This window comes from Nycticebus coucang, chromosome 5 (assembly GCF_027406575.1).
Source record: "Nycticebus coucang isolate mNycCou1 chromosome 5, mNycCou1.pri, whole genome shotgun sequence".
NCBI classification, from domain to species: domain Eukaryota; kingdom Metazoa; phylum Chordata; class Mammalia; order Primates; family Lorisidae; genus Nycticebus; species Nycticebus coucang.
This window is the reverse complement of record NC_069784.1, coordinates 106,524,528-106,552,142: the sequence shown is the minus strand read 5'-3', so window position 1 is coordinate 106,552,142 and position 27,615 is coordinate 106,524,528. Positions and strand designations below refer to the sequence as shown.

Here is a 27,615-nt window from a genome sequence, read left to right as displayed (position 1 = left end):
TAGATTATTTTACTTTGTTACTTATTCATATGGTTCTTTTCATAAATAAAATTATATCAATTCCAGGACAGCGGTAACCTTTATAATGTTTGAGAGCTTGTGCTTACTGGTTACATAAATCTAGGTTTACATTTCCTGGTTCTGTCCACTCCTAGCTAGGTGACCTCTAATTCCTCATCTCTAAAGTGGGCATAATTTTAATTTCCATCTCTTATAGGCCGTTGTGATGATTAAATGAGAGGCCATGTGTATGCCACATGTTGACCAAAGATTAAACACTCAATTATTAGCTATTATTATTTATTGGTAATGAACTCTTTAACTGTAAGAAAGCTCTTTTCTAATGTTTGCTGGTTCTAAATTAACCTCTGGCAACAGCAGTTGCAAATTATCTCAGGCAGGGCTAGTATTTTCTCCCTAGAGGAATAGTTAAGAAAATAACTTTGAGAATAATACAGAAATTTTTAGAGCTGTCCAGAGAGAGGGAAAAGGCTTATTCTTTCTTGCTTCCGAGGCAGAATTAGTAACAATGAGTATAATTTTCAAGGAAAGGATTGATAGTCTGTATATTGAATACTTTTTAGTCATAGTCCTGCAGCATGGCGTTGGTTAACTTCAATCTCATGGGAATTATTCATGCAAAGACCTGATAAAACGTCAGGTAGGGAATGTTAGAACACTCTCTCTTCATTAGTCAATGCTACTTTATAAATCTAACCTTTATCACCTTTGTAAAACTTTAACTACAGTTGATGATTAATTTATTCAAATTCTTGTTATAACATATTGTTGTAAATTGGGTCTAACTTTGTCACTTGAAAGGTCATTTTTCACGTGACGTTGTGTCCCTCTATAGGCTTTTGATCATTTTATTGTGCTGGTTTGAGTGTGCACATTCTTCCTAGTTAATTCCTTTTAAAGAAAAATAGAGTGAGAAAAATTTTGATACATTCTATGTGGGTTGCATTGCAGTTTTGGAATCCTTCAAATACAATTCTGCATTACTGAATAGGCTTCTAAATGAAAGTATGAAACCCAGGTAATACAGTCTTTGCTACTGTGAGCACTGAACCTACAAAAATGTTTTCATTATTTTTGGGGCATGAAAATCAAGGGGTCAGAGGCTGCGGAACTATTTGTGCTCCATCTTTAACAACCTATTTGGGTGCATAAATTACACTTCTTTTTTCCTTCCTGTGTCATCTAGTATATTTAGTACGCCCCATCTCCAGGGAATGAATGAAGTGAATGTTTAAACTGTCTTGACGTTAATTACTCTGTAAGAAGTTTTATCAGAATAATGTGGAAAGCCAGGCAGAAAGCAATTGTTTGGCATTCACTCAATAGCGTGGAGTATTAAACATCTTCAAGGACATAGGGTTGTCGGTATGTGTTTAAAATGCTTGTTGAAAAGAGTAAAAGAGTTTCATTTTTGTCTTTCATGGTGTTTTTCTCTGCAAAAGGGCAATATGGTGTAAGGTTTAGTTCTAAGCTGTACCTTAGTAGAGTTTAGAGTGTGAAATAAGAACAGCCTTTTCAGGGCCCATATATATACTTAGATTTGCCTCCCTGATGACATGGGAAAATTCTAAAAACCATTTTTAATCTACTTCCAAATCTGGGACTACGCACACCAGGGCACGATCTTACCAGCTCTCTCCTACCTGTGATAGGCTGTACCTTAGGCAGTAATGACAGGGCTTAGGGGGAAGGAAGGGGAAAGAGCCCAGAGGATTTCCATGTACTTGAAAGTTGTATTAGTGGGATTCAAATTTTATGTACTAAGCTATGCAAATCAAACTGTATCACATTTAATTTTTTGCCTCACAGAAATTGAACAGCATGGTTATTGCAAACCCAAATATTATTTTGAACACATAGTTAACATTTCAACTTGTACATTGTGATTTGTTATTCAATGAAAACACTATAATTAAGCAAAAATATAACAATTGTTGTTTTAGTTACAACTGGGCAAAATAGCTATCACCAATTATCTCTATCACCAGTTGGCAGTGCCTATGGCTGCCAGTAGCTGTGCATGGCAAAAACAGACTAAAGATATGGCAAAGGAAGGAGGCAAAATATAGAAGAAAAATAAAGGAAGAAGATCAAAAGGAAGTAAGGGGAAGGGCAGGCTGAGGTGGAGAATAAAACAGGAAAGAAATGCATTTCCAGCAGAGTATAGGGACTATGACCAATAATTGTATAAGGTAGTGGTTTCTATATTTTTGCACTTCAGAGCATCCATTAAAAAAAGAAAAAAGAGGGGCAGCACCTATGGCTCAAAGGAGTAGGGCGCCAGCCGCATATGCCTGAGGTGGTGGGTTCAAACCCAGCCCAGGCCAAAAACTGCAAAAAAAAAAAAAAAGAAAGAAAAAAGAGTGGTGCAGCCAGGTGCCTGTACCTGTAGTCACAACCTCTGGGGAGGCTCAGGTGGGAGGATATCTTCAGCTTAGGAGCTCCAAACCCACCTGGGCAACATAGTGAGACACTGTCTCTAAACAGCAACAACAAAGCGAAAGGAGTGAACATGGGGATGTTAACCATTTTTCCATGTAAGGACATTAAAAAGACAAAATGCATATGCTCTCATTTACTTACATTTTATTTCTCTTTTCCCATAGTTTCTATTTTTCTTGACCTGGTGAAATTTCATCATAGGTTAGCTCTTGTTTATGCAAGGTAGCCACTTGTCTTGTATTACCAATTGTAACACAACAATTTAGTGGAGTTTTAAAGGACAATTTAAATTTATTCAGTTCTTCCTCTTTTCCAACATTCAATTAAGGCCCAGTAGGTGGAAAAATTAAGTTAGATACAGAAGGACAAGAAAGGAATGACAGTGAACGTGAGGGAGTGGTGTCTGGCAGATGAGAGGGAAAGGCATGTGGGGGTAAGGTAGCAAGAATGTCGGTCAAGTATTCTAAAGTTTAGAACTGGTTCTGTTAGCACTGGGGAGTGGGGGTGGTTTGGAAGTAAGGAGAGACATCAGTATAGCTATGCTGGGGTGTGACAATAATGTGCAAAATAATTTACACAAGGTGTCAAGGCCCCGCGCTAAAAGGGCTGTTTTAAGATTGGAACTAAGACCTCACTACAGGGCCCAGAGGTGGCTGAGGTACTTACAATTGCTTCCCTTATGGCATGGGAAAATTCTGAAAACCATTTTTTTTTTTTTTTTGCAGTTTTTGGCCCCCGGTCAGGTTTGAACCCACCACCTCCGGTATATGGGGCCAGCACCCTACTCCTCTGAGCCACAGGTGCCGCCTCTGAAAACCATTTTTAATCTAGTTGAGTCTATATCTGAGGCTCTGTGCATGAGGGCACAATTCTACCAGCTCTCTGCCTGTGTCAGGCCATTCTCAGACCAGTGATAACAGGGCTGAGGGACTTAGGTTTGCTTCTGTGATGACAGGAAGGAGACAGCAGGTGGAGACCTATGGAGGTGGAAAAGGGAAGCTTGAGCAACTGATGGTGGAGAGCGGAGGGAAGACATAATAAGCTCTTTTTAAGGAAAACATTTGTAAGTGAGAGTTTATTTTAGATATGAAAGAGAAACATTTTTACAGAATAAATTTTAGATACTTGTAGAGTAAGTATGAATAAATTACTTTTTTAAATGCCTACTTTAACGCAAGCATGAAGATTATGCTTATGGAATGATGAAATCAAAAGTTTGCTTGTTTGGAATTTTACATTGGTAGATCAATAAATCATAAAGATCAACAAAAATTTATTTATTCATTTATTTATTGAGACAGAGTCTCACTATATTGCCCTTGGTAGAGTGCTGTGGCATCATAGCTCACAGCAACCTCAAACTCCTGGGCTCAAGTGATTCTCTGGTCTCACCCTCCCAACTGGCTGGGACTACAGGCACCTGCCAAAGTGCCCAGCTAGTTTCAGAGATTGGGGGTCTCACTCTGGCTCAGACTGGTATCCAACTCCTGAGGTCAAGCAATCCGCCCATCTCAGTCTCCCAAAGTGCTAGGATTACAGGCATGAGACACCTCACCTGGCCTAAGATCAACAAAAATTTAATTCAGACTACCAGGCATATGAAAGAGATTAGAATTTGTTAGAGGAGAAAGAATACAACTGTCTCTTATTGGTTATTTTTGAGCTTGTTTCTTAATCTACAAAACAAGGAACAGCATGCAGTGAGAAAGAATGGAATTTAATCTAAAATTGTATTCAAATTTAGCTACTGGTATTTAGCAACTGTGTTATCTTAGTCATGGGACTTAACCTGTCTCTCAGCCTCACTTTCCTTATTCTACAAAAAATGTAGATGTTAATGATACCTATCTTGCAAGAGGGGTGTGCGTGTGTGTGGAGAGAGGGAGAGAATGAGAGAGAGAATAACGTAAAGCTTGTAAGACACCTGTCACGGAGCCTGGCATATAGAATGTGCTCAACAAATAGTAATAGTAGGCATTTCTTTTCTTCCTATCAATAAAACCTAACGGAGCATTGGTAAATGTGTCTGGTTTTGGCAGTGAAGAGGGTTTTGATAAAACAAGAGGTGTATTTGGCTTTGGCTTTTATATGAAAGAAGAGGACGTCCCAGGGCTCACAATTTTCAGAAGGGCATTTTTAACTAGACAGAATAAGTAAAGGCCTTCTTGGTGGCTGCATTGCATAGTTTTGCTGCAGGTTCATTGTTTTTTGCGATGGTTAATTTTAACGCTGAACATGAAAGGGTTAAGAAACGCCCGTACTCATGTTACATGAAGTAGCAGAAATTATCAGATGGAAACAGGAATTGGGAAAGGGGCGGGGGGAGGTTCTGCAGTAACTCATTGTTTCCTAACCAAGACGGCTTGTAGTTACAGTGATGAGTGGAGCGCACCTTCTGGCAGTTTGATCAGACCAGAGTAACTGAGGAATGGGGGCGATCGCATCCCGTATTCCAGGGCCGCGCAGGCTGGAATTGCCCCGAGTCTAAACAATACTCCGAGTCCCAGCTTCTAATTGGAGGGCCAGGAAGTCCTTCAATGACAGGCCCCGCCCCTCCCGTGTGAATCGCCAGCCTCGGGGGGGCGGAGCTGGCCGATGCTAATGAGCTGAGTTGCCAGGCAAGGCAGGAACTTATTTCCCCTGCTCTGTGTCAGGATCGCAGAAATTATGCCCCTTCTCTCACCATGAGCTGGCTCTCCAGTTCCCAGGGAGTTGTGCTAACTGCCTACCACCCCAGCGGCAAGGACCAGGCCGTGGGGGGGAGCCATGCCAAGGGAGGGGAGGAAGCCACCTCCAGGTAAGCCCTGGCCATTGGAAGCCAGAAAACAAAAACAAAACCCTCTTACCAGCTCCAGGACAAAAGTGACAGGGAAGTTGGCAGCAGGGAGCAGAGAATTACATGTGTACGTCGAACCTAACCTCTTGCAGCAGCAGAAATGTTTGGCGTGGTTTTTAATGTACTTTTCATCTCACCAAGTCCACGTGTGAAATGGTCCATATTATTACTGGTGAAGAGGGACGGGAAGGAACTAGGGATACAGCTACTCCGCTATGGGACTAGTTGCCTAGCAGGTGCATTTGCAAATGCTAAAAGATCAGATAACTATATTTGAAACATATCTTAGGAGATGGAATTCTTGAATGGGCTCAAGGCACTGCCACTGGAACTGTTTAGTTGGGAAAGTCTGCCAAAAAGCAGAGGAGGCTGTTCACTGTTACAAGCTGTTGTTTTTAGAGTGTGTGTGTTTTTTTTTCCTCTTCTCACTGAAAGCAAACCTTTTAGGCAAAAAGCCCAAGACACTGGCCTGTGGCAATATGTTTCACATTCTTTTGTGTATGTGGATTTTTTTTTTTTAAATCAGGCTTTCAAAAAGGAGTTTTTGTCAGGAGACAGTACTCTGCTGCCAGAGTGAAATGTACTTAACATTAAACCACTTTACAGGTAGAGAGGGCAAATGTCCTGCAGACCACTGAGGAGCACAGCACCTTTCTTCCTATCTGTGTACTTTGTTCTGTTTTCCAAGGCTTCTCCCCCCACCACCTTCTTACTGACCTTCTAATTAGCTGAATTTTTTTAACCTCTAGTCTAGATATAAATCATACATATTGGCCTAGAAGATGGCAAACAGCAAATGCAAACCTAATAGCCCAGAATGCTAAATTAGTTATCAGTAAGCACTTTTCTTCCTTGATGCTTAATGTGGCAATAAAACCTTCTTTGTTCTTATGTGACTTATGCCTATGCCTTAAGCTGAAATAATGCCTTCTTTCATTTGTTTTAAAATCCCCAAATATGAGGGAGGGAGAAAAAAATCAAAGGAATGGTTGTAATACTTTGTGTTAGACTCCCAGGCGGACCAGAACTTTTTTTCTCACATAGCATCTGCAGTATGTGTTTCACTGAATGAATTCATTTCCAAAGATACAAGGGAATTTGCTGCTTGTGCTTTAGACATGTTCCCATTTTACTTTCTGTCATCATAAGTGTTTTCTGTGGGAGATCATGAAGTGTTCTCATCCCCTTTTCTGTAGAACATTAATGGGATTTTAGTAATCTTTCAGCAGTCAGCATCCTTCAACGCCAACCCCATACCAACCATAACTTGGATTCCACAGGACAGTCAAAATTGTCAGAATTGCTCAAGCTCAGCAAATTCTCCAATGACTTTTAGGTTGGTGTGGCCCAAGGATTTGAGCTGACTCTGGGATCTGGATTGTGAGAGTGGATAGAACCTTAAGGGTCTTGATTCTAAACCTCTCATTTTTACCTTGCGGACTCAAACTCCGGGGATTAGTTAGGTTGTTGCAAGGTCTATAATTCTAAGTCTTTGCCTGGGGCTGCATATCCAATTTTGGAGCCTTCTTATCCTTGCTTGCAGTTTCTCAGTTTGTTATGGGTGGCCTGTATTTGAGTGGGTTGAGAGCACAAGAGAGGAACAGGTCATTCTCAGCCTATGCAGAAGCAGAGCCAAGGGGTAGTCAGATGGCAGGGTTGGCAACTGCCCACACAGTGAGTGCTGTCTGTGGGGCCACTGCCCCAGGTCAGCTCCCAACGTTTGTCCCGCTAGCTGCCACATTGCCTGCTCATTCCTGGTCCAAATTCCTACAGCTGAATTAGTCCTAAAGATTATTTTGTAAATTGGCTGGAGAAGGCAGACAGCCTGATTTGAGAGTTGGGAGAAAAGACAGAAAGAGAGATTAGGGATAGTGCTGATTGGCTTTTACCCTTAAGCTTGGGATAATTAATTAGATAAGCTTACTCTTACTTTGGAAGATACCGTGTTTAGCCTGGAAGGACTGAGATACTGGAATCCACCTGGGGGTGAGACTGGATGGAAGGAGGAGGTATTTGAGGGTGGAATGGTGTCAGTAGTGACCGCCTAAGGAAAGGGGGTGGTGGTTGGTGTGCATAGGACGTTGGCTTTGGCTTGGTTGGTCAGCTGGTGTTTTAAGCATTGGGAAGATCCTTCAAGGCTAATGGTTGATATCTATTGTAAAAAGTTACCCCAAAAGTAAAAATAGAACTTTTAAAAGGATACTCAGTTAGACTGCATTCCCTCCTGCTATTTAAAAGTTGTAGGAGGGAGCACAAAAATACAAGTTTATCTCAAGACTTTGTCTCTTAAAAAAAATATGTGCTTTGGTTCCGTGCCCGTAGCTCAGCGGCTAGGGCGCCAGCTACACACACCGGAGCTGGCAGGTTTGAATCCAGCTCAGGCCCGCCAAACAACAATGACAACTACAACCAAAAAAATAGCCAGGCTTTGTGGCAGGCGCCTGTAGTCCCAGCTACTTGGAGGCTGAAGCAAGAAAATCGCTTAAGCCCAAGAGTTTGATGTTGCTGTCAGCTATGACGCTACAGCACCCTACCCAGGGTGACAGCTTGAGACTCTGTCTCAAAAAAAATAAAAAAAAATAAAAAATATGTACTTTGATGAACTATTTAATAAAGTAGTTGAGTAAGATGACTCTTGTATATATAATGCCATTTCCAAAGTACAAAGGGTTATGTATATAACTTAGGATATTTATAGAAAGTGTTTGATCTTTAGCCTAACTAACCATACAAAGTCATTTTGTAATTGATTTGGTGTTTTAAAAAACCAAGGATATTAGGAAATTAATATTTTTCTGAGTGATCTGTTAGTCTACATTCCATTATCCCTCTTTATTAGAACACATTCATTGGATACCAGATAAAGGAATTTGTCTCACTCCTGCTTAGAGCCTCTCAAATATTTATAGAATCCTGTTTTCATTTCTTTTGTAATGTTTCCTCCTCAAAACATCAGGATTTGAAGAAATATGTTAACATTAGTTGTTTGGGCTGTCTTGTACACATTCAAATGTTTCCAAAGGAAACCACTTTTTTATGAGTAGCTATATTTATAAAGACTTTATTTACTTGTTTTCAAGGAGGCATGTAATATTTACTTTTGAAAAGCAATTTTTGAAAGAATAGTACATTTTATCTATTCTTACTGTTCCCTCTTGATTTTTCCATCATTTTAAGAAAAATGATTTTGATTTTTATATCATTTTTGACTAACATTTTAATATTAATGTCAAGTTATATTTTCTCCTATTGGAAGACCTAACTCTAGCTACCTCTATAGGTTGAAGAACAAGGTATTTTTATTTCTGCTTGAATAAATGTAAGGTCTTGTTGAACCATTTGTCCTTTGTATTGGGAAAGTAGTTTTTGGTTAAGAGGCTCTATAGTTGTGGTGACACTTGGATCTGCCACCAACTTGCCTAGGGACATGTGACTCCCTCTCATTAGCAGGGTGGCCTTGGAGGAGTTACTTAACTCTGTACCTGTAAATTGAATTTCATTATAGTACTCCCCTCACTGGGACCATTAAGTGAAATGATTTATGTAAAGCCTATTGAACAATGCCTGGTGCATACCTAGCTGCTACTTTTTCTTTTTTTTTATTGTTGGAGATTCATTGAGGGTATAATAAGCCAGGTTACACTGATTGCAATTGTTAGGTAAAGTCCCTCTTGCAATCATGTCTTGCCCCCAGAAGGTGTGGCACACACAAAGGCCCCACCCCCCTTCCCTCCTTCCTTCTCTCTGCTTTTCCTCCCCCCCCCCATAACCTTAATTGTCATTAATTGTCCTCATATCAAAATTGAGTACATTCTCCATTCTTGTGATGCTTTACAAGAGTAATGTCTTCCACTTCCATACAGGTTAATACGAAGGATGCAAAGTCTCCATTTTTTTTAATGGCTGAATAGTATTCCATGGTATACATATACCACAGCTTGTTAATCCATTCCTGGGTTGGTGGGCATTTAGGCTGTTTCCACATTTTGACGATTGTAAATTGAGCTGCAATAAACAGTCTAGTACAAGTGTCCTTATGATAGAAGGATTTTTTTCCTTCTGGGTAGATGCCCAGTAATGGGATTGCCGGATCAAATGGGAGGTCTAGCTTGAGTGCTTTGAGGTTTCTCCATACTTCCTTCCAGAAAGGTTGTACTAGTTTGCAGTCCCACCAGCAGTGTAAAAGTATTCCCTTCTCTCCAGATCCACACCAGCATCTGCAGTTTTGAGATTTTGTGATGTGGGGCATTCTCACTGGGGTTAGATGGTATCTCAGGGTGGTTTTGATTTGCATTTCTCTAATATATAGGGATGATGAACATTTTTTCATGTTTGTTAGCCATTCATCTGTATTCTTTAGAGAAAGTTCTATTCATGTCTCTTGCCCATTGATATATGGGATTGTTGGCTTTTTTTCATGTGGATTAATTTGAGTTCTCTATAGATCCTAGTTATCAAGCTTTTGTCTGATTGAAAATATGCAAATATCCTTTCCCATTGTGTAGGTTGTCTGTTTGCTTTGGTTGTCGTCTCCTTAGCTGTACAGAAGCTTTTCAGTTTAATGAAGTCCCATTTGTTTATTTTTGTTGTTGTTGCAATTGCCATGGCAGTCTTCTTCATGAAGTCTTTCCCCAGGCCAATATCTTCCAGTGTTTTTCCTAGTAAATAAAAGAAAAAAAGTAAATATTGAACTTCGCAGCATACAGAATATTCTTCCTCATTTCAGAAGCATTTTCTTAAATATCACTTTTTTCATGTGTTCCGAAACATGGGAATGATCAAGACGTGTAACTTAAGAATGATGTATTGCTCCCATGCGTCTGCCCTGGATTACAAAATTAAAATTAAAATTAAAAAAGAATGACATATTAGAAAATGAACTATAATGTAAAAGTTCAGGCCTTTGAAGTTTGAAAGACCTTGGAAATGTCATGTTGATCCACAGTAACATTAATGATTTGCAGTAGTTAACAATCACCAGGCCTGTCTTGGGCATGGATGGACAATGACGGATGCGGACGTTGGCTTTCAGGCAAGGTGGAATGTGGGTGGACGCTCACTTGGCAGCAGGATCACTCCTACCTCCATGCTTCTCTCCTCTGCTTTGAGAACTACCACTGCTCAGCCAGCCACGTGGGGGAGGGCTGTCATCTTCACATGCTTATCTTGGTTCTTGACTTGTTCAAGTCGTACCTGTTCCTGGGTTCTACAATATTGCATAACCCTTCTGGCATCCCACATGTAACCAGTGTGCTCTTTTTGTGTGGCAGGCGTTGCCCAGATGCTGCGGCTATAATGGGTAACAAAACAAACACCTGTATTGTGGCCTGGGGGAGCCTGGAGTAGAAACAAAAGGTGTGAGCAGGTGAGGGGGGTGAGCCCCACAGATATCAGGGGGCAAGAGTTAGGAGAAGAGCTCTCATGGTAGAGAAGGGGATAGGGAAGGTAGAAGCCAGTAAGCCTAGAGTAAGTCCCAGAGCAAGTACCAGCAGCAAAGAGCCCTGCCTGGCCTGAGAGTGAAGGTGAGGGGGAGGGAGGGAGAAGAAAACCAGTGGAAACTGATAACCTTGTAGAGTATTGAGGACTTCAGTTTTTGCTTGAAGTTAAGATGGCAGGCTGTGGAGGGTTTTGAGCACTAGAAGAAGAGAGCAGATGATAGTATTAAAAGGTCTCTCTGGCTGCTGTATTGAGTATAGACTGTAAAAGCAGTGACATTACTCAAGAACTTAAGGTCGTGGAGTCTTGGGCTTGGGGTTTTGATCATTTTGGTTGTGACCAGAGTGGGCAGTGAAGTCTTTTGGAGGTAGAGCCTGCAGGATTTCCTAATTGTTGTAGTGTATAAGCAAATGAAAATAATTAAAAATTGTTGAAAGATTTTTGGCCTAGGAAACTTGAAAGGCTAGAGTTGCTATTAATTTGGGTGGGGACGGCTTTCAGAGGTATATGAAGGCGAGTGGTTGGGCCAGACACGAAGCTCAGTTTCCAGATACAACTTGGAAATACCTTTTTGAGAGGAGCATTAAGAGAAAGACATGATTGTCTTTCTTGATTAGTTCAGTGTTTTTTTTTTTTTTTTACATGAATCTGCATAGCATTTTAAATAAACTATGTACTGTACCATTAATAACGTTCTTTCCTTCTGAATTTGTATATGCTCTGAACTTAAGTCTTTTTTTTTTTTGGAAAAAGGAGTGGTAATAAGTTTTTATAATGCAATTGTAAAATTGCATTATAAAATTGTTACTCTACATATTAAATGCAATATTACACATTTAATATGTAGAGTAACATTTCCCTTTATTTTTTTTAACCTTAGATTTTAAGGTAGTTTTCCTCTTTCTAGTTTCATAGACTTTAGTGACCAATGTATTTTAATCTGTCCATAGGAACCAGCAATCTCCTCCCAAAAAATCCTGCTGAAAATTTGCCTTGTTTTCCATGATGCTCTTACTGATTCTTTTGCTGTACAGCTGTTCTCTGTACCCTTATCTTGTCTGAATGAGACTTGCTCTCATTTATATGTTTTTTTGTGTGTATTTTTTTTTATTTGAGTTAATGTGAGGGTACAAACAATAGTTACAGTATTTGCATTTGTTAGGTAGAGTCCCTTTTGTAGTTGTGTCCCTCATCCAAAAGGTGTGCCTATATTTTACTTTTTAAAATATTTTAAATTTTATTAGCCTTTTTAATACTTTGACAAGTATTGAAGCAAAATGCACTCAGAACCATTGATGCATTTAATGATATGCACAATTGCTACAGGACTGTATGACAGGCTTAAATCATTTTCTAATAATTAGACCAACCACCAGAACAAATGATCTTTATTTTTCTTTCACTTTTTAATTCCCTGCTAGCTGTAAACATCAGTCTCACTCATGCATTAGAAAAAGAACGTAGCATCCTAGAGGCCAAGGCCGCTCCTGGCCATAGTGCAAGTCCCCCACGTTCCTTGTGTGAGGTCTCACTCCCTTTGGCTGTCTTGTCTTCTCTTCTCTCTCCTAGGTCTTCTTGATTGGCTCTGTCCAAGAGCCTAAGAAGCCTTTTCCTTGTTGTCCTTGGGATATCACCGTGAGAGTTAGGAACCTGAGGCATCCAGGTTGATGGTCTCAGTGGAGGTCATTAACAGTGTGATTGCCCTATTGATTTGGCTTCTGTTGCTTCCAGGTGTGATGACACGGATGACCCTGCCGTGAATTCTCCCCTGGAGGTGATTTCTATCCTCTAAACCTTTCATTCCATATGAATGCCTTCAGATGGAATGGTTTCTTATAAAAGTTTTATTCTGCATGGTATATATATTTTTCATTTCTTTTGATAAAAGGAGGTACAGAACAAAAAATCTCCTTGTTTGAGGTTAGTGGGGATGAATCAGGATGTCAAGCATGGATTAGGGCAGAAGGGATGCTATCTGCATCATTCCAAAGGCACATTCTTTTGATTTCTGTGGCTGTTGCTCTGAGCTGGCCAAGTATATCTTTTTTTTTTTTGCAAGAAATAAACAGAAACCATGGAGACATGTGTGATCAGTTACCACATCTGAAGTCTTTTTTCCATACCCAGATTCACTAAGTATCTGAATTTCTGTGTTGCAAGAGCGTATGACACCTCATCTACTTCACACGCGCATCTGGTAGTTGCTCTTTGGCTGCAAAGAGCTTGCCAGTTTCTTTAGAGGAAATGAGATTTATTACAGGGATCTGGGTCATAGGGAAAGGAGGCATCTTCCCTCTTCTGTCCTCATGATTGGTCATGTGGTGACAATCATAGCATTTCTGCCTTATTTCTGAGTGTCTTCTTCTCTACCCACTGGATTTATAATCTTATTTCAGTTCGAGCATGTTGGCTAATAATGGATGGCCTGGCCTTGTTGTCTTCTGTCCTCTTATATGTGACAGCTGACTGACCCCTCTCTTTATTTCCTAATTTCACATGTTTAGAGGGGATTTACCCACTTAATCTTTTTGAACATGCCATTGTAGATCCTGAGGTGGTTTATGATTTGGACATTCTTGGTCTTTCTTTTTAAAGAAGCAAGGTCTGTGGGTAGGGCAGATTTCCTGAGGGAAAGGATGTGGCATCTTTGTTAAGATGCTGAGGACATAATACAGTTATCTGTGAAATCAGTGTAATGATGCTCTGCCTGCTTCACAAAGTGACTTATGAAGATCAGATGTGTAGCTTTGGAGAGTGTTAAAAATTTATACAGATGAGGAGCATTATTACTAAATCCTTTTCAATACAGTATCTGAAATTTCCCCCAGACATGTCACTTAGAGTTGTCATATGGAACTTTTAAACTTAATTTGCATTTAATTTTTTTGCTGTATATTCAGTAGTAAGCTTATTGAGGGATTGAGGGTGGCACCCTTGCCTATCTTTCTGGCTTTTTTGGAGGAGGGGGGAAGGTGTCTCTTTATACCTAAGCTTTAGCAAAATGATTGGTCTACTCTAGACAGTTAATAATAGTTAGAATGAATGGACAAGTTCATGCTTGTGAGGGGGCAAAGGCGGAGTGATGATTTCCACAGATTTTGGAATCAGCCCCAGGTGGAGTCCTAGTTCTGTCATTTAAGAGCCTTGTGACCCTGTGTTACTTAATGTCTTAGGGCCTCAGTTTTTGATTCTTCTTCTGCAAACTGAGGATAATAATACCCAGCTCAAGAGTTACTATGAGGATTGAATAAGTTAACATAGGTAATACACTTACAAGAGCACTTGATGTAAAGTGCCACATGCTTTCTGTGATGATGGTGAATAGTGAAGGTTACCCCGCAGTGAGTTACTGTGGAACTAGGGTTGGAAAACACTGAGATTAATTTGTAAGTGGTTCAGTAAATAAATGTTTGCTTTAGTACATAGGCAATGTAACACATCAAGAATGAAAGTAGGGTAATTTAAATAAAATATCTCATATTATTATTTTTCAGTAACGACACTGAATATCAAAAAAAGTTATCTTAATAAAAGCCTAAGGTATTGAACTCTTGGCAGGCTCAAGAGGGGCCTTTGAAACAGGTGACTATTTCAAATAGCTTTAAGGCTTGAGTTTGAGGGAATATAAATTTGTAGAGCAGTTGTTACTCTTAATAAGATGGAAAGTCGTCTAGTGTAAAGCAAGGACAAGTTATTTGCACGTGTTCCTCAAAGGGCAAATTGACTTTAGGTTATTTGAGTACTTGTAGGTTAAAGTACTGATGTAACACTAAGTATTTGAGAAAAAACTACCATTTATGGTTTTTTTGAACTTAAAATATATTTATATGCTTTGTGAACAATTGTTGATCTAATAACTCAGAAGTGCTGAGCTGATACTCATGGCACAGATCTGGGGAACATATTTCCCCCTATAGCCTCTTGAGTGCTGGGCCCCATCCTCCTTTTCACATAGTGCTGTTAGTTTTTCTTTTCATTTCTGCTATACATGATAAATTTGCTTACATGCCTACTGTGCTAAGTGGTAGGCTAGGAAACTTTGTCTTCCCAGACAGTTCTTCTCACATCCCTCCCTGCACCTGCATTTCAAGTTCCTATCAACTTAATAGTTTGGGCTTACAAATGGCCCACAAGAGCAGGCTGCTTTGCTTCCACCTCTAAGAGACTGGGGACTTTTCTGGTGGAGATGGAAGTACCCATAGGAAGGATGAACTGGAGAGAGGGTAGAGATGCATGCCAACATACAGAAGCCATTTTCCATAGGGACAAAAATAGCACAAATGATATGTAAATTCTCTTATTCTGACTATGGATTAATTTCTTTTTTTTCCTAGCCAGAAAATTTTAAATAATATTTACTTGTAGCACTGTTTTTATGAGCAAACGGGCCCTGAGTTCCCAACCACAGGTTCAGAAATAAACTTTTTAAACTCAAAATCTTCAACGAAGATGGGGGTTACTATTCAGCGTTTTTCGTTGCCTCTCAGGAGCTTTGTGAATTGAGAAGTAAAAGTGCTGGGTTTTCACTGCCTCTAATTTGATCTTACTTTTAATATATCCTTCCTACAGTACATGGGAGCTTTGCATACCCCCAGATATGTCTTTCCACATCTTCTAAACGTGCGTCTGTCTCCCACAAGGGGTTACATACTCATCTACATTTGTCACAGGGAAGTGAAAGGTGACATGCATTCTATTCTTGTGACCCTAGATGAATCACATTAGAATTGTATGCTGTAATTAATGTAGTAAAATGAGAAATGCTTGAATACTATGCTGCTGTAAAACCAGAACTTTGTAGGAAACTCTTGGAATTCACACTAACATAACTTTGAAATTTTGGTGGTTTGGCTGTAGAGATATGATTTATCCCTGAATGCTAGTGACTTTCAGATGACATCTATATTTGAGGAAAATAATAGGAATTATGTATTATTGAAGAAAAGCATAAAATTAAAATCATACCTAGAGATGTGGTTAACTTAGGGTTTGAAGATACGTAAATGTGGAATATCTTAAATTTTAAATTAGTTTTTGAAAAATTTAAAGTGTATCTTAACTAACTACCATGAGCGTCCTTGCTGGGAACAAATGATAATGCTGGGGGGCGGGGAAGGGAATAAATGTAAGAATTGCTGCTTGGAAGGAGCTTTGTGATAAAATTCAAATGGATTTTAAAACAGTTTTTTCGAGATCATAGTTAGGAAGCTTTGGTTCTCCTTTTGAGGTATAAAACTTTAAAAGAATTTGTTGAATAATTGAGATTGGGTTTGAGTAAGAAAAAGTAAGTTGGCAACTGGAAGTTTGAAAGCAACTTAGGCTATTTATAGGTGGTCTAGAGAGATGTAACTTGATCAACTTATTCTATAATTAATGTTTTTACTAGAGTTACTAGTGTGTGCCTGTTCATTTCTCTCTGTTCAAATAATATATATAGTCAAAGCTATATCATTGATTGTTAGTTTTCAATTTATTATTGAAAATGAAGATATATACTTCAATATTTCCAGACTGAAATTCTTTTGAATTATAGAATTTTTGAGTTATTTCCTATTATGACATAATCATACATTGTCATCACATTGGATATATTCAGATAATATATAAATCTATTAATTTCTTATTCCCCATTTTTATAGGAGCAAAGTTTATATGCTAAAAAATCAATAGAGGCCTGGCAGGTAATATAACAAATGAGTGAAGTGGATGACGGGAAAGCACAGGCCTCAGATAAATGTGGATTTGGTGGAAAACATTAGCTAGAGTTTTTAGCTAGAATTTCAGAAAAATGAATAAGCAAAAAACAAAAATAAAAAAATAAAAAACCAAATAAAACAAAAACAAAAAGATCTGTCTGCAGGTTGAATCTGACCCCTGCACCAATTTATGACCCTTTTCCTAAAGGGCAAGCTAGTAACATCAGTTGTCTGTTGCTGTGTAATAAACCACCCTGAAACTTAGGCACTAAAAATAACAGTTTTCTTTTAAGATTCTGGAAGATCACAAGTTTTTTTTTTTTTTTTTCTTTTTGTCATTTTGTCCCCCTCAGTAGGGTGCTGTGGTGTCACAGCTCACAGCAACCTCCAACTCCTGGGCTTAGGCGATTCTCTTGCCTCAGCCTCTCGAGTAGCTGGGACTACAGGTGCCTGCCACAACGCCTGGCTATTTTTTTTTTTTCTCTTCTTTTTTTTTTTTTTATTGTTAAATCATAGCTGTGTACATTAGTGCAATAGCCTGTACCCATTCTAAGATGCACCATAGATGTGGCCCCACCCATTACCCTCCCTCCACCAAAACCTCCCCCCTCCCTCCACCAAAACCTCCCCCCTCCCTTCCCCTTCCCTGGCTATTTTTAGAGACAGGGTCTTGTTTTTGCTCAGGCTGGTCTCAAACCTGTGAGCTTAGGCAATCCACCCACCTCGGCTTCCCAGAGTGCTAGGATTACAGCCACCATGCCCGGCCAGATCACAAGTTCTTTTGGAGGTCCATCAAGTATGATGAGCTGAGGTGAGGTGATGAAAGGTTTTTCACGTACGTATTATTTGGTGCCCAGGCTGGTAATCCCTTTCTCCTCATGTATTTTCTCCACATGGAAAGGGATTACCAGCCTGGGCACCAAATAATACGTACGCTAGCTTGGGCTCCTCATAATATGGTGGTATTAGGTTAGTCAGACTTCTTCCACTCTTATTGGTTTGCCCCAGAGTGAGCATTCCAAGAAGTCCAGGTAGAACCTACCAGGGTTCTTGGGAATTAGCCTCAGAAGTTACTCTGTGTCACTGGCTGCATCCTGTTGTGCAACTAATTATTGCCAATTCAGATTCAAGAACAGGGAGGAGACTGGGTATGTGGTAGTTTATGCCTGTAATCAATGATTTTAGAGGCTGAGGCAGGAGAATCAGTTGAAGCCAGGAGTTGGAGATCAGTCTAAGCAACGTAGGAAGACCCCATCTCTACAAAGAGTTAAAAAATATATTAGCTGAATGTGGTGATGGTGTGCCTGTAGTCCCAGCTACTTGGGAGGCTGAGGTGGGAGGATCACTTCAGCTTAGCAGACTGAGGCTGCAGTGAATAATTGTACCACTGCTCTCCAGCCTGGGCAACAGACTGAGAACTTGTCACTAAAATATAATAACACTTTTCTTAAAAAAAAAAAAAAAGAGCATGGAGGATTAGGCTACAGCTCTCCCTGGGGACATGACTTCACACAAAGGCAGAGGAAGGGGTTGATGGCGGCCATCTTTGGCAAAAAGCTAGTCAGTTACCATTCCAGTCTCTCTGCATCTGGCCTCAGCTTCCTTTGATGGTCTTGTTACCTATAACTCTTGTTACCTATTTCTCTGGGAGCTTTACTTTAATATTCTCCATCAGTATATAAATACACATTCTCTGTATCCATTTATCCTTTTGCCTTGCTTTGTTTGGTAACTTTATATTGGAGAATTTTTCTGCTCATAAAGAGCAGAAATAGCTTGAGCAGGAACCTGGTATTAATTTTTCTTTATCTGAAGCCCTAGATGGATTTAATACCATGTCTATAATAGGACTCAGTTATATTTGTGAATTGATATTTGATATTTTGGAAGGACTGGGATTTTATTGTTTGCAGGACACTTTATTACATAGATTTTTCTTCCAAAAAATTATGTTTGATTCTCAAAAATGTTTTCTAAAAAAAGATATAAACTCATATTTGATTTTGGGCACAAGTGCCAATTTGAATTTGGGAAGAGTATAGTCCTAAGAAATAAGTTTTTCCTTTTAAAGAACATGACAGGGTCTAGCACATCGTAAGTTCTTGTGAAAAACATTAGCTAGCTGTTATCCTTTTAGCATAATAAATTAAGCTATTCCCTTCCTTTGGCAATAGCTAAGTTGCCAAAGGCCCTTGCTTGTTTACATCCAGTGATATTTACTCTAAGGGACTATTGGACATGAATGTAGTATTTGGGAGTACATAATATTTTTTTGAGATCACATATTACATATGGAAAACATCCCAGAGGCTATATAAAAATTAATTGTCAGTATTTGAGTTACTTGATTTTTCTGCTCCCAGTACAGTAGTTAAATTTAGCAGTCATCCAATAACTGTTATCACTGAGCCTCCACATACAGAAATAGCATCACTGTAGGATTTCCTTCCGTTCTTATCGAGAAACTTACCTATTTCTAAACTCTTCTTGCCACACTTCCTTCAAAGAAAGGAAGAAGATAAGTGACTAAGCAGCCCTCTGAACTCTAGGGAGGAAAAATGTGTTTTCCTTAAATTACGGATTACAAGAAATACTACATCTTAAAAAAGAAAATACTACTGTACTTCAAGATGTTTATATTCCTTTGAAAATTCTTTGTATCTTCAGCGTGGTTACTGCCACTGTTTCTCTGGGAACTTTATACATCAGTGTGAGTTGTTTGTAGACATGATGGGGATGCTTTGTCAGATTACGTAATTGCTAAAATTTTAGTGTCACTTAGAGAAATAAGTTTTCATTAGTTTCTCCATCCCCTATGCTATAGACTGGAAATCATACCTCCATTTTGTAGGCAAAAGAAGGAGACTAATCTTTTTTTTTTTTTTTTTTTTAATTTGAGCTTAGTTTAAAGCCTGAGGCTTGAAGGCAAAGTCCAGGCGAGGGGCTCATAAAATGAAAGCCTTATTCCGATAGCTATTTACACATCTCAGGAGAGACTAATACTTTGTTAATCTGCTTAAAGCAAATTTCTTCCATAGATTGGTTTAGATCCCTGCTTCCCAAATTGTGTGTGGAACAATGTTAATAGATGTTCCATTAAAAAAGAGTTTTGTGGCCTAATAATTTGGTATAAACAAAGTTCCCTGTGGGACTTCATGTAACCTGTAATGTCCTAGCAAGTATTATAAACCTGTAAGAGAGAGAAGCAGAAACGTGGTAGCAAGTAGCATATCGTGAATGTACTTGACCTAGGGGCTCTTATTTCTTATAGAACACTTACTACCTGTGTTCTAGGGAACACAAGTTTCGAAATCCTGAAATACTCTTATCTCTTTCTATGTGGAAAAATAGTAAACATTCTATACTTTGGAATTAGTAAGATATTTTGTGCTCTTTCATTATAGTGATAATAGTAGTAGTAGTTTTTAAATTGCTTTCCTTTTGCTGGCCAGCATATATATTTTACAGATCAAGCGTACTCTGCAGAATCTCTCCTTGGTGAACTTACTTCATAGTAAGAATGTTTCTTGCTTTTTCATAACTAAGCTTCATAGAACACAAGTCTTTCAGCAAAAGATTTTTTACGCTATGTCTTTATAGGGAAAAATTATATATATAATTATACCCTCAAATCAAATAGGACATTTTAAATACAAACGTGGGGGAAATATCTCAAGTGTCACGTTTAGTGGGATGTAGACATTTTGAAAAACACACACCGTGGCAGCCAAGAGACTATATGCCGTGTGGCTGCTTAGAAGCAACCTTGTATCTTACTAATTGTTTGGTCTTCAGTTAACAGCATTTAAAGCATTTCACATTTTTAACACAATAGTTTTCTTTATTCTTTCTTGGAGTTTCATTGTGTGTTATGTTTTAAAAAATTGGTTTCGTGTTCTGGGTAGATGTGTTACATCTTTTTCCACTTCAAAGAACGGGACAATTTCAGTGTTTTCTTAACAGAACATTGATTTTCGGGTAAGGATTACTGCCATCGACTTGGAGAGGCTACCTTACCTCATTGCAGCCTCAGAACAGCCCAGTCCGGTAGGTGGTGTTGTGCCCACTTCCCAGATGAAGAAGTACAGGTCCAGAGAGGTGAAATGCCTCGCCTGGGGTCACACGGCCAGCTGGCATTTGGACCTGGGTAGTCTGTTGTCAGGGTTTTTACCACTATGCAATTCAGAGGAATAATTTTGTTTCCAACTTTTCTAAACTGATTTGATTTCTAGAAGTGTATCGAGAGCAAGTGAAAAAGCAGTGGAATGTTTTAAGGACTAGTAATTTGTGTTTTTGTAGTAAAAGCTCTGTTGCTCCCTTTGGTGTTTAGAGAAGGTTATGCCAGTCTGAATTCTGGGCAATTCATTGGTAGTAAAATAGGCACATTGGGAAATCACCTTAACTACTTTCAGGTGCCAGGATATTGCTACAATGAGGTAGCAAATAGTTTTACAAAATTCTGCCATTTAGAAAATCATTTTATGTAGTCTTGAGACGTCTCCTGGCATTTTGTGGTCAGCTGTTCATATAACTAGGGCAAATTGTATCTTAAAGGAAAATAAGAATAAATATTTGTTAAGTACTCTTCGTATTTCAAGTATTTTAAAATGGAATTTGTTCAATCCTCATAAGGTGAGAATTATTGTCCTCATATTAAAGAAAATGCAGGTACGTGGGACCACTGGTCCCAGATTTCACAGCTTACATGTAGATCAACTTTGATTTGAACCTTGGCCATTTTCATTCTACTGAGAGGTGCAGAGTCAGTGCAGTTACGATTTCTCTCCCTTCAAAGCATGTATGTCTGAGTGGCAGTGGGACCTCAGTTCGTGGGGAGAACATCTTCTATGGCAGGCTCTGATCTGGACATTCAAAGCAGCAGTTCCATGTGGCACGGCCGTGGTGGAGCCTGTGGGGCTGAGTGGAAGTAAGGGTTCCTGCAGAGGGCGCCAGGGAGAAAGTCCTGGGCTGGGGCCCCTTTCTCTATCAGTGACATTTGTGAACTGGAAATCCTCTTCAGATGCACTGAGAATCTCCTGAAAAATTAGCAAAGCGATGCAGTGACAAGGAACGCCTGTAAAACACTACTGCCACCATCACCATCATCACAGCCAGTATGGTTTTTTGTTTTGTTTTGTTTTAAAGTCTGAATAATCAGATTCTCCTTAGCCCTAGAAATAGGACACTAGGGTAGTTGTGAGTCTCCATTATCTCCAGGTCTTCTTCCCTAGCAATCTAGATTGTTTCAGTATTCTTTCTGTGCATGAGAACTTCCCATCTGGAGAAACCCAGCAGGGCCCTGGCTGTGAAGCAGCTCGGAATTCTCACAGTCGCCAATGAACAGCCCTTTTTCACTTAGTAAAGTCACTCAAACCCTTCAGGACAAGGCCATTAAAGTCTTGGCCTACCACAGACCCAAAGATCTCAAAATAAAATGACCTATTTGGTGTTTCAAAAGCTCTTTTGATTAACTTACTGAAAATATTCAAGAGGGTGGCGAGTGAAGGCTGGCAGACTGAAGAGCTTATAGCTGTAGCTATCTTTCAACCATGGATCTCTTTCAGAGCATTCTGGATTTTCTTGGCTTATAAATATTAACCAAGTGATCAACTCCCTCTAGCTCTTTTAAGATCATCTCCATTTTTTAGGCAAAGTAATTTGAAATTTGTCAGAAAGCTAAAAGTATGGGGATTGCCTTATTCTTGGTCCCAGACCTAGACCTGTTCTATAAATAGGTAATTTCCAGGCCAAGGTGTCCCTGCATGACATGTGCCCATGAATGTCCTGATGCCACAAATTGCAAATCTTAGGAGAAATAGAACTGTGTGTCCACTCAGACTGTCCTTGCTGTTTTAGGATGTCATTCGTGTGCTGCCCTTTCCTGGTAGTTATTTGGGTGATGTCTGTTTGCTTTTGTCCTGGCTTCCTACAGTTCTACGCAGTTTTAAGCTCCTTGACATGACACCATTTCTCTGCACCTAGGCAAATGGTCTGCATGGAGGGATCTTCCAAAACTGCCAAGGCAACAGAGCCAGTGCAGGGAGGACAGGGAAAATACGAACCCGCGTCCCCTGGGAACCAAGAATAATGAAATAGTGTTGAGAGAGGGAACTGCTCAGACAAGCTCAACTCCCTGACAACCTGCTTCTTTGGGGAAAAAGAAGGAAGGATGTGTGTATTTTGAAGAGTAAAACATTTTACAGTGTGAAAACAAAATCTTCTGAAGTGCACAGGCTGCCCAGCTCTCGTGCTAGGCCAGTGGGCCCAGAGTTTTCAGTCTGAAGAAAGAGAGGCTCTCTGGGCCTGCAGGGTCTGTTCAGTGACAGGATCAACTGTCCCTTCCTAGGTGTGAGTCACCATGCCAAGCCAGAGAGAGCCACTTTTCATGTCTTCACCTAAAATCATAATAATCTGAACATTTTGAAGAAATGATTGAAAGTGAATTGCGTAAGGAAAAACAGCTTACTCAGCAAAATGTGAAATTGTGCACAGGAGTCCTGTTAGATTGGGACAGATCTTTCCATGGAGATGATGCAGCAAAGGACGTGCATGATTACCTCCCCAGATCCTGTTTTCTTGCTCTTGAAGTCGACGTCTCGACTTTTAAGGGCCCCGTACTGATAATAGCTGGGGCCAAAGTCTGTGCAGTCATTTATCAAGGACTGGGTTTAGGGAAAGTGTGTCAGTGTATTTACTTGACGGCGACCATGTCTGGGTCACTTCCTTCTCTCTCCCTTGAGCATATGAACTGCTGCTTTCCCCATCTCATTTTGATCACTAAATTAAAGATTGAGTGACCAGTTAAATTGTCAGAATTTTGTACAGTATTATAACACATATTGTGTTAAAAAATCAGCTTAAATGGAGCCCAATATGTAAATTATTAAGATGCAAAACAATTATTAAGCTGTGATTTTGCTTATGACTAGCATCTTTTTATTTTATTAATTTTTATTTTTTTGAGACAGAGTCCCACTTTGTCACCCTCACTAGAATGCCATGGTGTCACAGCTCACAGCAACCTCAAACTCTTGGGCTCAAGTGATTATCTTGCCTCAGCCTCCCAAGTAGATGGGACTACAGGCACCTGCTACAATGCCCAGCTATTTCTAGAGATGAGGTCTTGCTCTTGCTCAGGCTGGTCCGGAACTCCTGAGCTCAAGCATTCCACCCACCTCAGCCTCCCAGAGTGCTGAGATTACCGGCGTGAGCCACTGCGCTGGGCCCCTTCTGGTCTCTTTTAAAAGTATCTCAAAAGTAGTTTGTATTGACTAGGTAAGGATAGCATTGAAGTGACTTTCCAATTTCAGAGATTTAAGAAAACATTCTAATATTGTGAGAGCACATAAAACTTATTTGGTCTCTCATGAATCTTCTAGGTTATGACATGTTGTTAAGCTCATGAAATTGTAGTGTGAAGTGTTTTTCTTTTTGAGAGGAGACATATGAAATGCTGTGAATCTACATAATGCTGGATTATGGGTGTGTATCCTCTCTGAATACATGGAAACCATTTAATATTTCATTTGCTTTACATCTCAGAAAAAAGTAAATAAGGAAAATATTAAGTGTTTGTTTATAAAGGAACCTTATCTATCGATTCTAAAATTGTACTTGTGAGTAATGTAGCCAAACAGTTCTTTACTATCTCAATTGTTGTCACATTTTATTATATTTGGAACATGAATCGCTCTGCAGTTAGAGAATTTATGGTGTATGTGATGACAGATGTCTTGAGAGGAGGGTAGAGTTGACTGCTTTTAAGCTACAGCAGATATTTAAGTGTGTTCCATTTTAACTATAACATTTGTAGAAATCTATCTGATGAGCATTATAATTAGTTCAGTGGATTTATTCATTTTTATTCATTTTTTTGGATTGTACCATTTTAGGCACTGCACATATGTGAAGATAACATATGAATAAATTGTTGGCACATTTTTATAAATTTCGTACACATTTCATACACATTTACATGGTCGTGACATGTTGATTTTATAACGAATAAAATGTTCTAAATGAGCTGTTCAGGCAAAGCACTTGGATGTATGCTCAGTGCTAACATTAGAGTCATAATTTAAATTTAGGCAATTATTTAAAACAGGAATGGACCAACTTCCTTTTAAAATTAGATGACAAATGGACTTAAATTGCTTTGTAGTTTTGGAGTTCAGAATGGAAATTTGAAGGCTGGGGTGCCGGGAATGGGGTTGGTATAGGGAGAATCATTTTCCCAGGGGAGCCATTTTCTAGGTCCCTGTGTAAAGGAAACAGATAATTATTCTGAGTCATGAAGCAGAGGAATAGAAAGCTGTCCATATATACTTTCTGTCTCACGCTCAGATACTTCCAGCATAATTTCAGAAATCCTTCCTTTTTCTTTCTTCCTTTCCTTCTTTTCCTTCCTTTCTTTTTTTGACAGCGTCTCACTCCGTGGCCCTGGAGAGCCCAGTGATGTCATCACAACTCACAGCAACCTCAAACTCCTGGGCTCATGGGATCTTCCTGCCTCAGCCTCCCGAGTAGCTGGGACTACAGGTGTGAGCCACCATACGTGGTCTTTAAAGGACATTTGAATGCAAAACTATAATGTAGGTGGGATACCATGGCTCATGTCTGTAATCTAGCACTCTGGGAGGCTAAAGAGGGAGGATCACTTGAGGCCAGGAGTTCAAGACCAGCCTATTCTTTTCTTTTTTTGTGTGTGTGTCTCTGCAAAAAATAGCAAACTTAGCTGAGTGTGGTGGTGCCTATCTGTAGTCTCGGCTACTTAGGAGGCTGAGGCAAGAGGATGGCTCGAATCCAGGAATGTGAGGTTGTAGTAAACTATGATGATTCAACAGAGCAAGACCCCCGTCTCAAACAAACAAAAACATAAACAACAAAAAAGTCCCCAAACCATAAAGTCAGAGTGAATTATCATCCCTTCACGATCTGCTCTCCTCCAGGAAAGCACTCTGGTAACATTTCCAAGTGTGTCCTCTTTCTCCTAGTGTCGTCCTTGCTTGGGACTGATAAACATGTTCCCAAGCCCCAGAGATGATTATTAGTGACAACACCCCTTTATTCCTTTAGAAATTTTAATACCTGACCTCTTGATTCTTCATGTTCACTAAATTTCAGGCAAATACGAGTAATAGCACATCCATTTTGGATGCTAGAATCTTAAAATCTGCCTCTTCTTGACCCTATGTGTGAGATTCTCAAGAGGATAGAAAGAAAATTTAAGATTTTTATCTTAGGCAATAGTTACCCTGTTTCCCCACAAATAAGACATCCTCCGAAAATAAGACCTACTTACAGGAAAGATAAGACGTCCCCTGAAAATAAGACCTAGTGCATCTTTGGGAGCACACCTTATTATTTTCGGGGAAACAGGGTAGATGTGGTACTCTGAGCATCAGTCTACCAAGACTCCAAAGGATTAACTCATCGTCACTGGTAGCAGCTATTAATGATAAGACGTATTTTTTTTTTTTAAACTGTGCTACAGTAACTTCGTGGAACTTGTGAACAAGTGTTTTGTGTGCCGTACATGCTAGCTGCATGGTGCTGTGCAGAGTAGACTCCTGTGAATTTTTCAAATTTCTGCTAAGGATGATGAGTTCTGACATGTATCTGTGTTATAACACTGAGAGTCTTATCATTATAATAGACATGTAAAAACAGTCCTGCTATGGGGTGTGGTTGGATAGGATTGGGCTTTGGGGGAAGGTGTATACATTCAGAGGAGAGGGAAGTTTGGGTGGGAGTTTATGCTAAGAGGATGCCGACGTGGCTAGAGGGGAGAGGGAGGGAAAGGCTGGACAGGGTAGTTGAGGCCAATTTGTGACAGATCTTTTTTTTTTTTTTTTTGAGACATAGTCTCCCATCATCATAGCTCACTGTGATCTCTAACTCCTAGGCCCATGCCATCCTTCTGCCTCTGCCTCCCAAGTACCTGGGACTACAGGTGTGCTGATTTTTCTATTTTTTGTAGAAACAGGGTTTTACTCTTGCTTAGGTTGGTCTCAAACTCCTGGTCTCAAGTGACCCTCCCTCTTTGGCCTCCCAAAATGATTACAGGTATGAGCCACCACACCTAGCCTATCGCAAGTCTTTAAGGTCAATGTTGACTAAGGAACTGGAGTGGTATTCCATCAGTATCTACTTGTGACCTTGTTTTTCTGAACACTATCTGCTCCATCATGGATGCTTGGATCTACTGAACTGGGACTGTTATAATGGAATGACGGTATGCTGACTCTGGATGATGCGTGGACTGGTCACCTGCTAGTTGTCGCATCATGGGCGAGTTTCCAAACCTCTCTATGCCTCAATGGCGCTGTGAAGATTAAATGAGGGAAAGCTTGCAGGCCCTTTGCAAACAACTGAAAAACTCTCGGTCCTTAGTGAACTTGTGATGCCATCTGGGATAGTTTCCTTCTCCGTTCTGTCTTGAACATAGTTTTTATATATCTGTGGGTGAATCTGAGATAGGCAGTGTGAGGAGGAGATGGGAGAAGGTCAGTACAGCTACAGGTAAGAGTTTCTTGGATGGCTCTTTGTATGACGTGTGAGTAGTGACCGTTTCTTGTAACGAAGCCTGCCTAGTACACGGATGCTCACTGCTGCTTTCCCTTGCGCTGGGAAGAGAATCCAGGCACGTCCTCGGGCCAGGCCTCCTTTGGCAGGCTTTGAGGCTGAGCTCAGGTGTCCTGATGAGTCTTGTTTGGGTCTTGAGGAGAGGAAAGGGGTTGTGGCTTATCAGCCCCAGACAGGCAGGAAGTACTTTCTTGCTTCTGCACCAATGAGGTTTCAGCCCTGAGCTGTAGACTCCCAGATCTTTGGCACTTCCAGACATTTGTAGTTTCTTCCATTTGTAGTAACTTAGAAAGTTGGAAACTGGCAGTTAACAGTTTCTCTGATAACCGTGAACTACAGTTCTAAGTCCAGAGGGTGTGGTATATTTGGCTTATAAAAGCCGGTCCCTAAATACCTGCTCAGCACAGGTAGCCAGTTACTGACCTGAGGTACTGAAATTGTGTGGCTTATAAAGAAAGTTGATTAGGTGACTCCACTGACTCCTTCAAGTAATGGGAATCTGAAGAAAGACCAAGTCTGTATTAACACTTCTGTGGTTACAAATCTGAGAATTCAGGAAGCTCAACCCACATTGCTCCTCAGTGTCCAGGTGAGTGGGGA

The 27,615-nt window shown here is 39.9% G+C and overlaps 1 protein-coding gene across 5 annotated transcripts in view; it reads left to right on the top strand.

The window, feature by feature from the left end:
- The window catches only part of ARHGAP18 (Rho GTPase activating protein 18), a 182,439-nt gene that overhangs the window by 51,304 nt on the left and 103,520 nt on the right, over positions 1-27,615 (top strand). For 3 of the 5 annotated variants that reach the window (XM_053592065.1, XM_053592062.1, XM_053592060.1), the window contains exon 1: positions 5,060-5,260. The exons of 1 other annotated variant lie outside the window; for it this stretch is intronic. In XM_053592065.1, the coding sequence (XP_053448040.1) occupies positions 5,148-5,260 (113 nt within the window). In that variant the 5' untranslated portion in view covers positions 5,060-5,147. Of the gene's footprint in view, positions 1-5,059; positions 5,261-27,441; positions 27,605-27,615 lie in introns of those variants that run through there. One more of the 5 variants, XM_053592063.1, reaches the window with a different exon arrangement.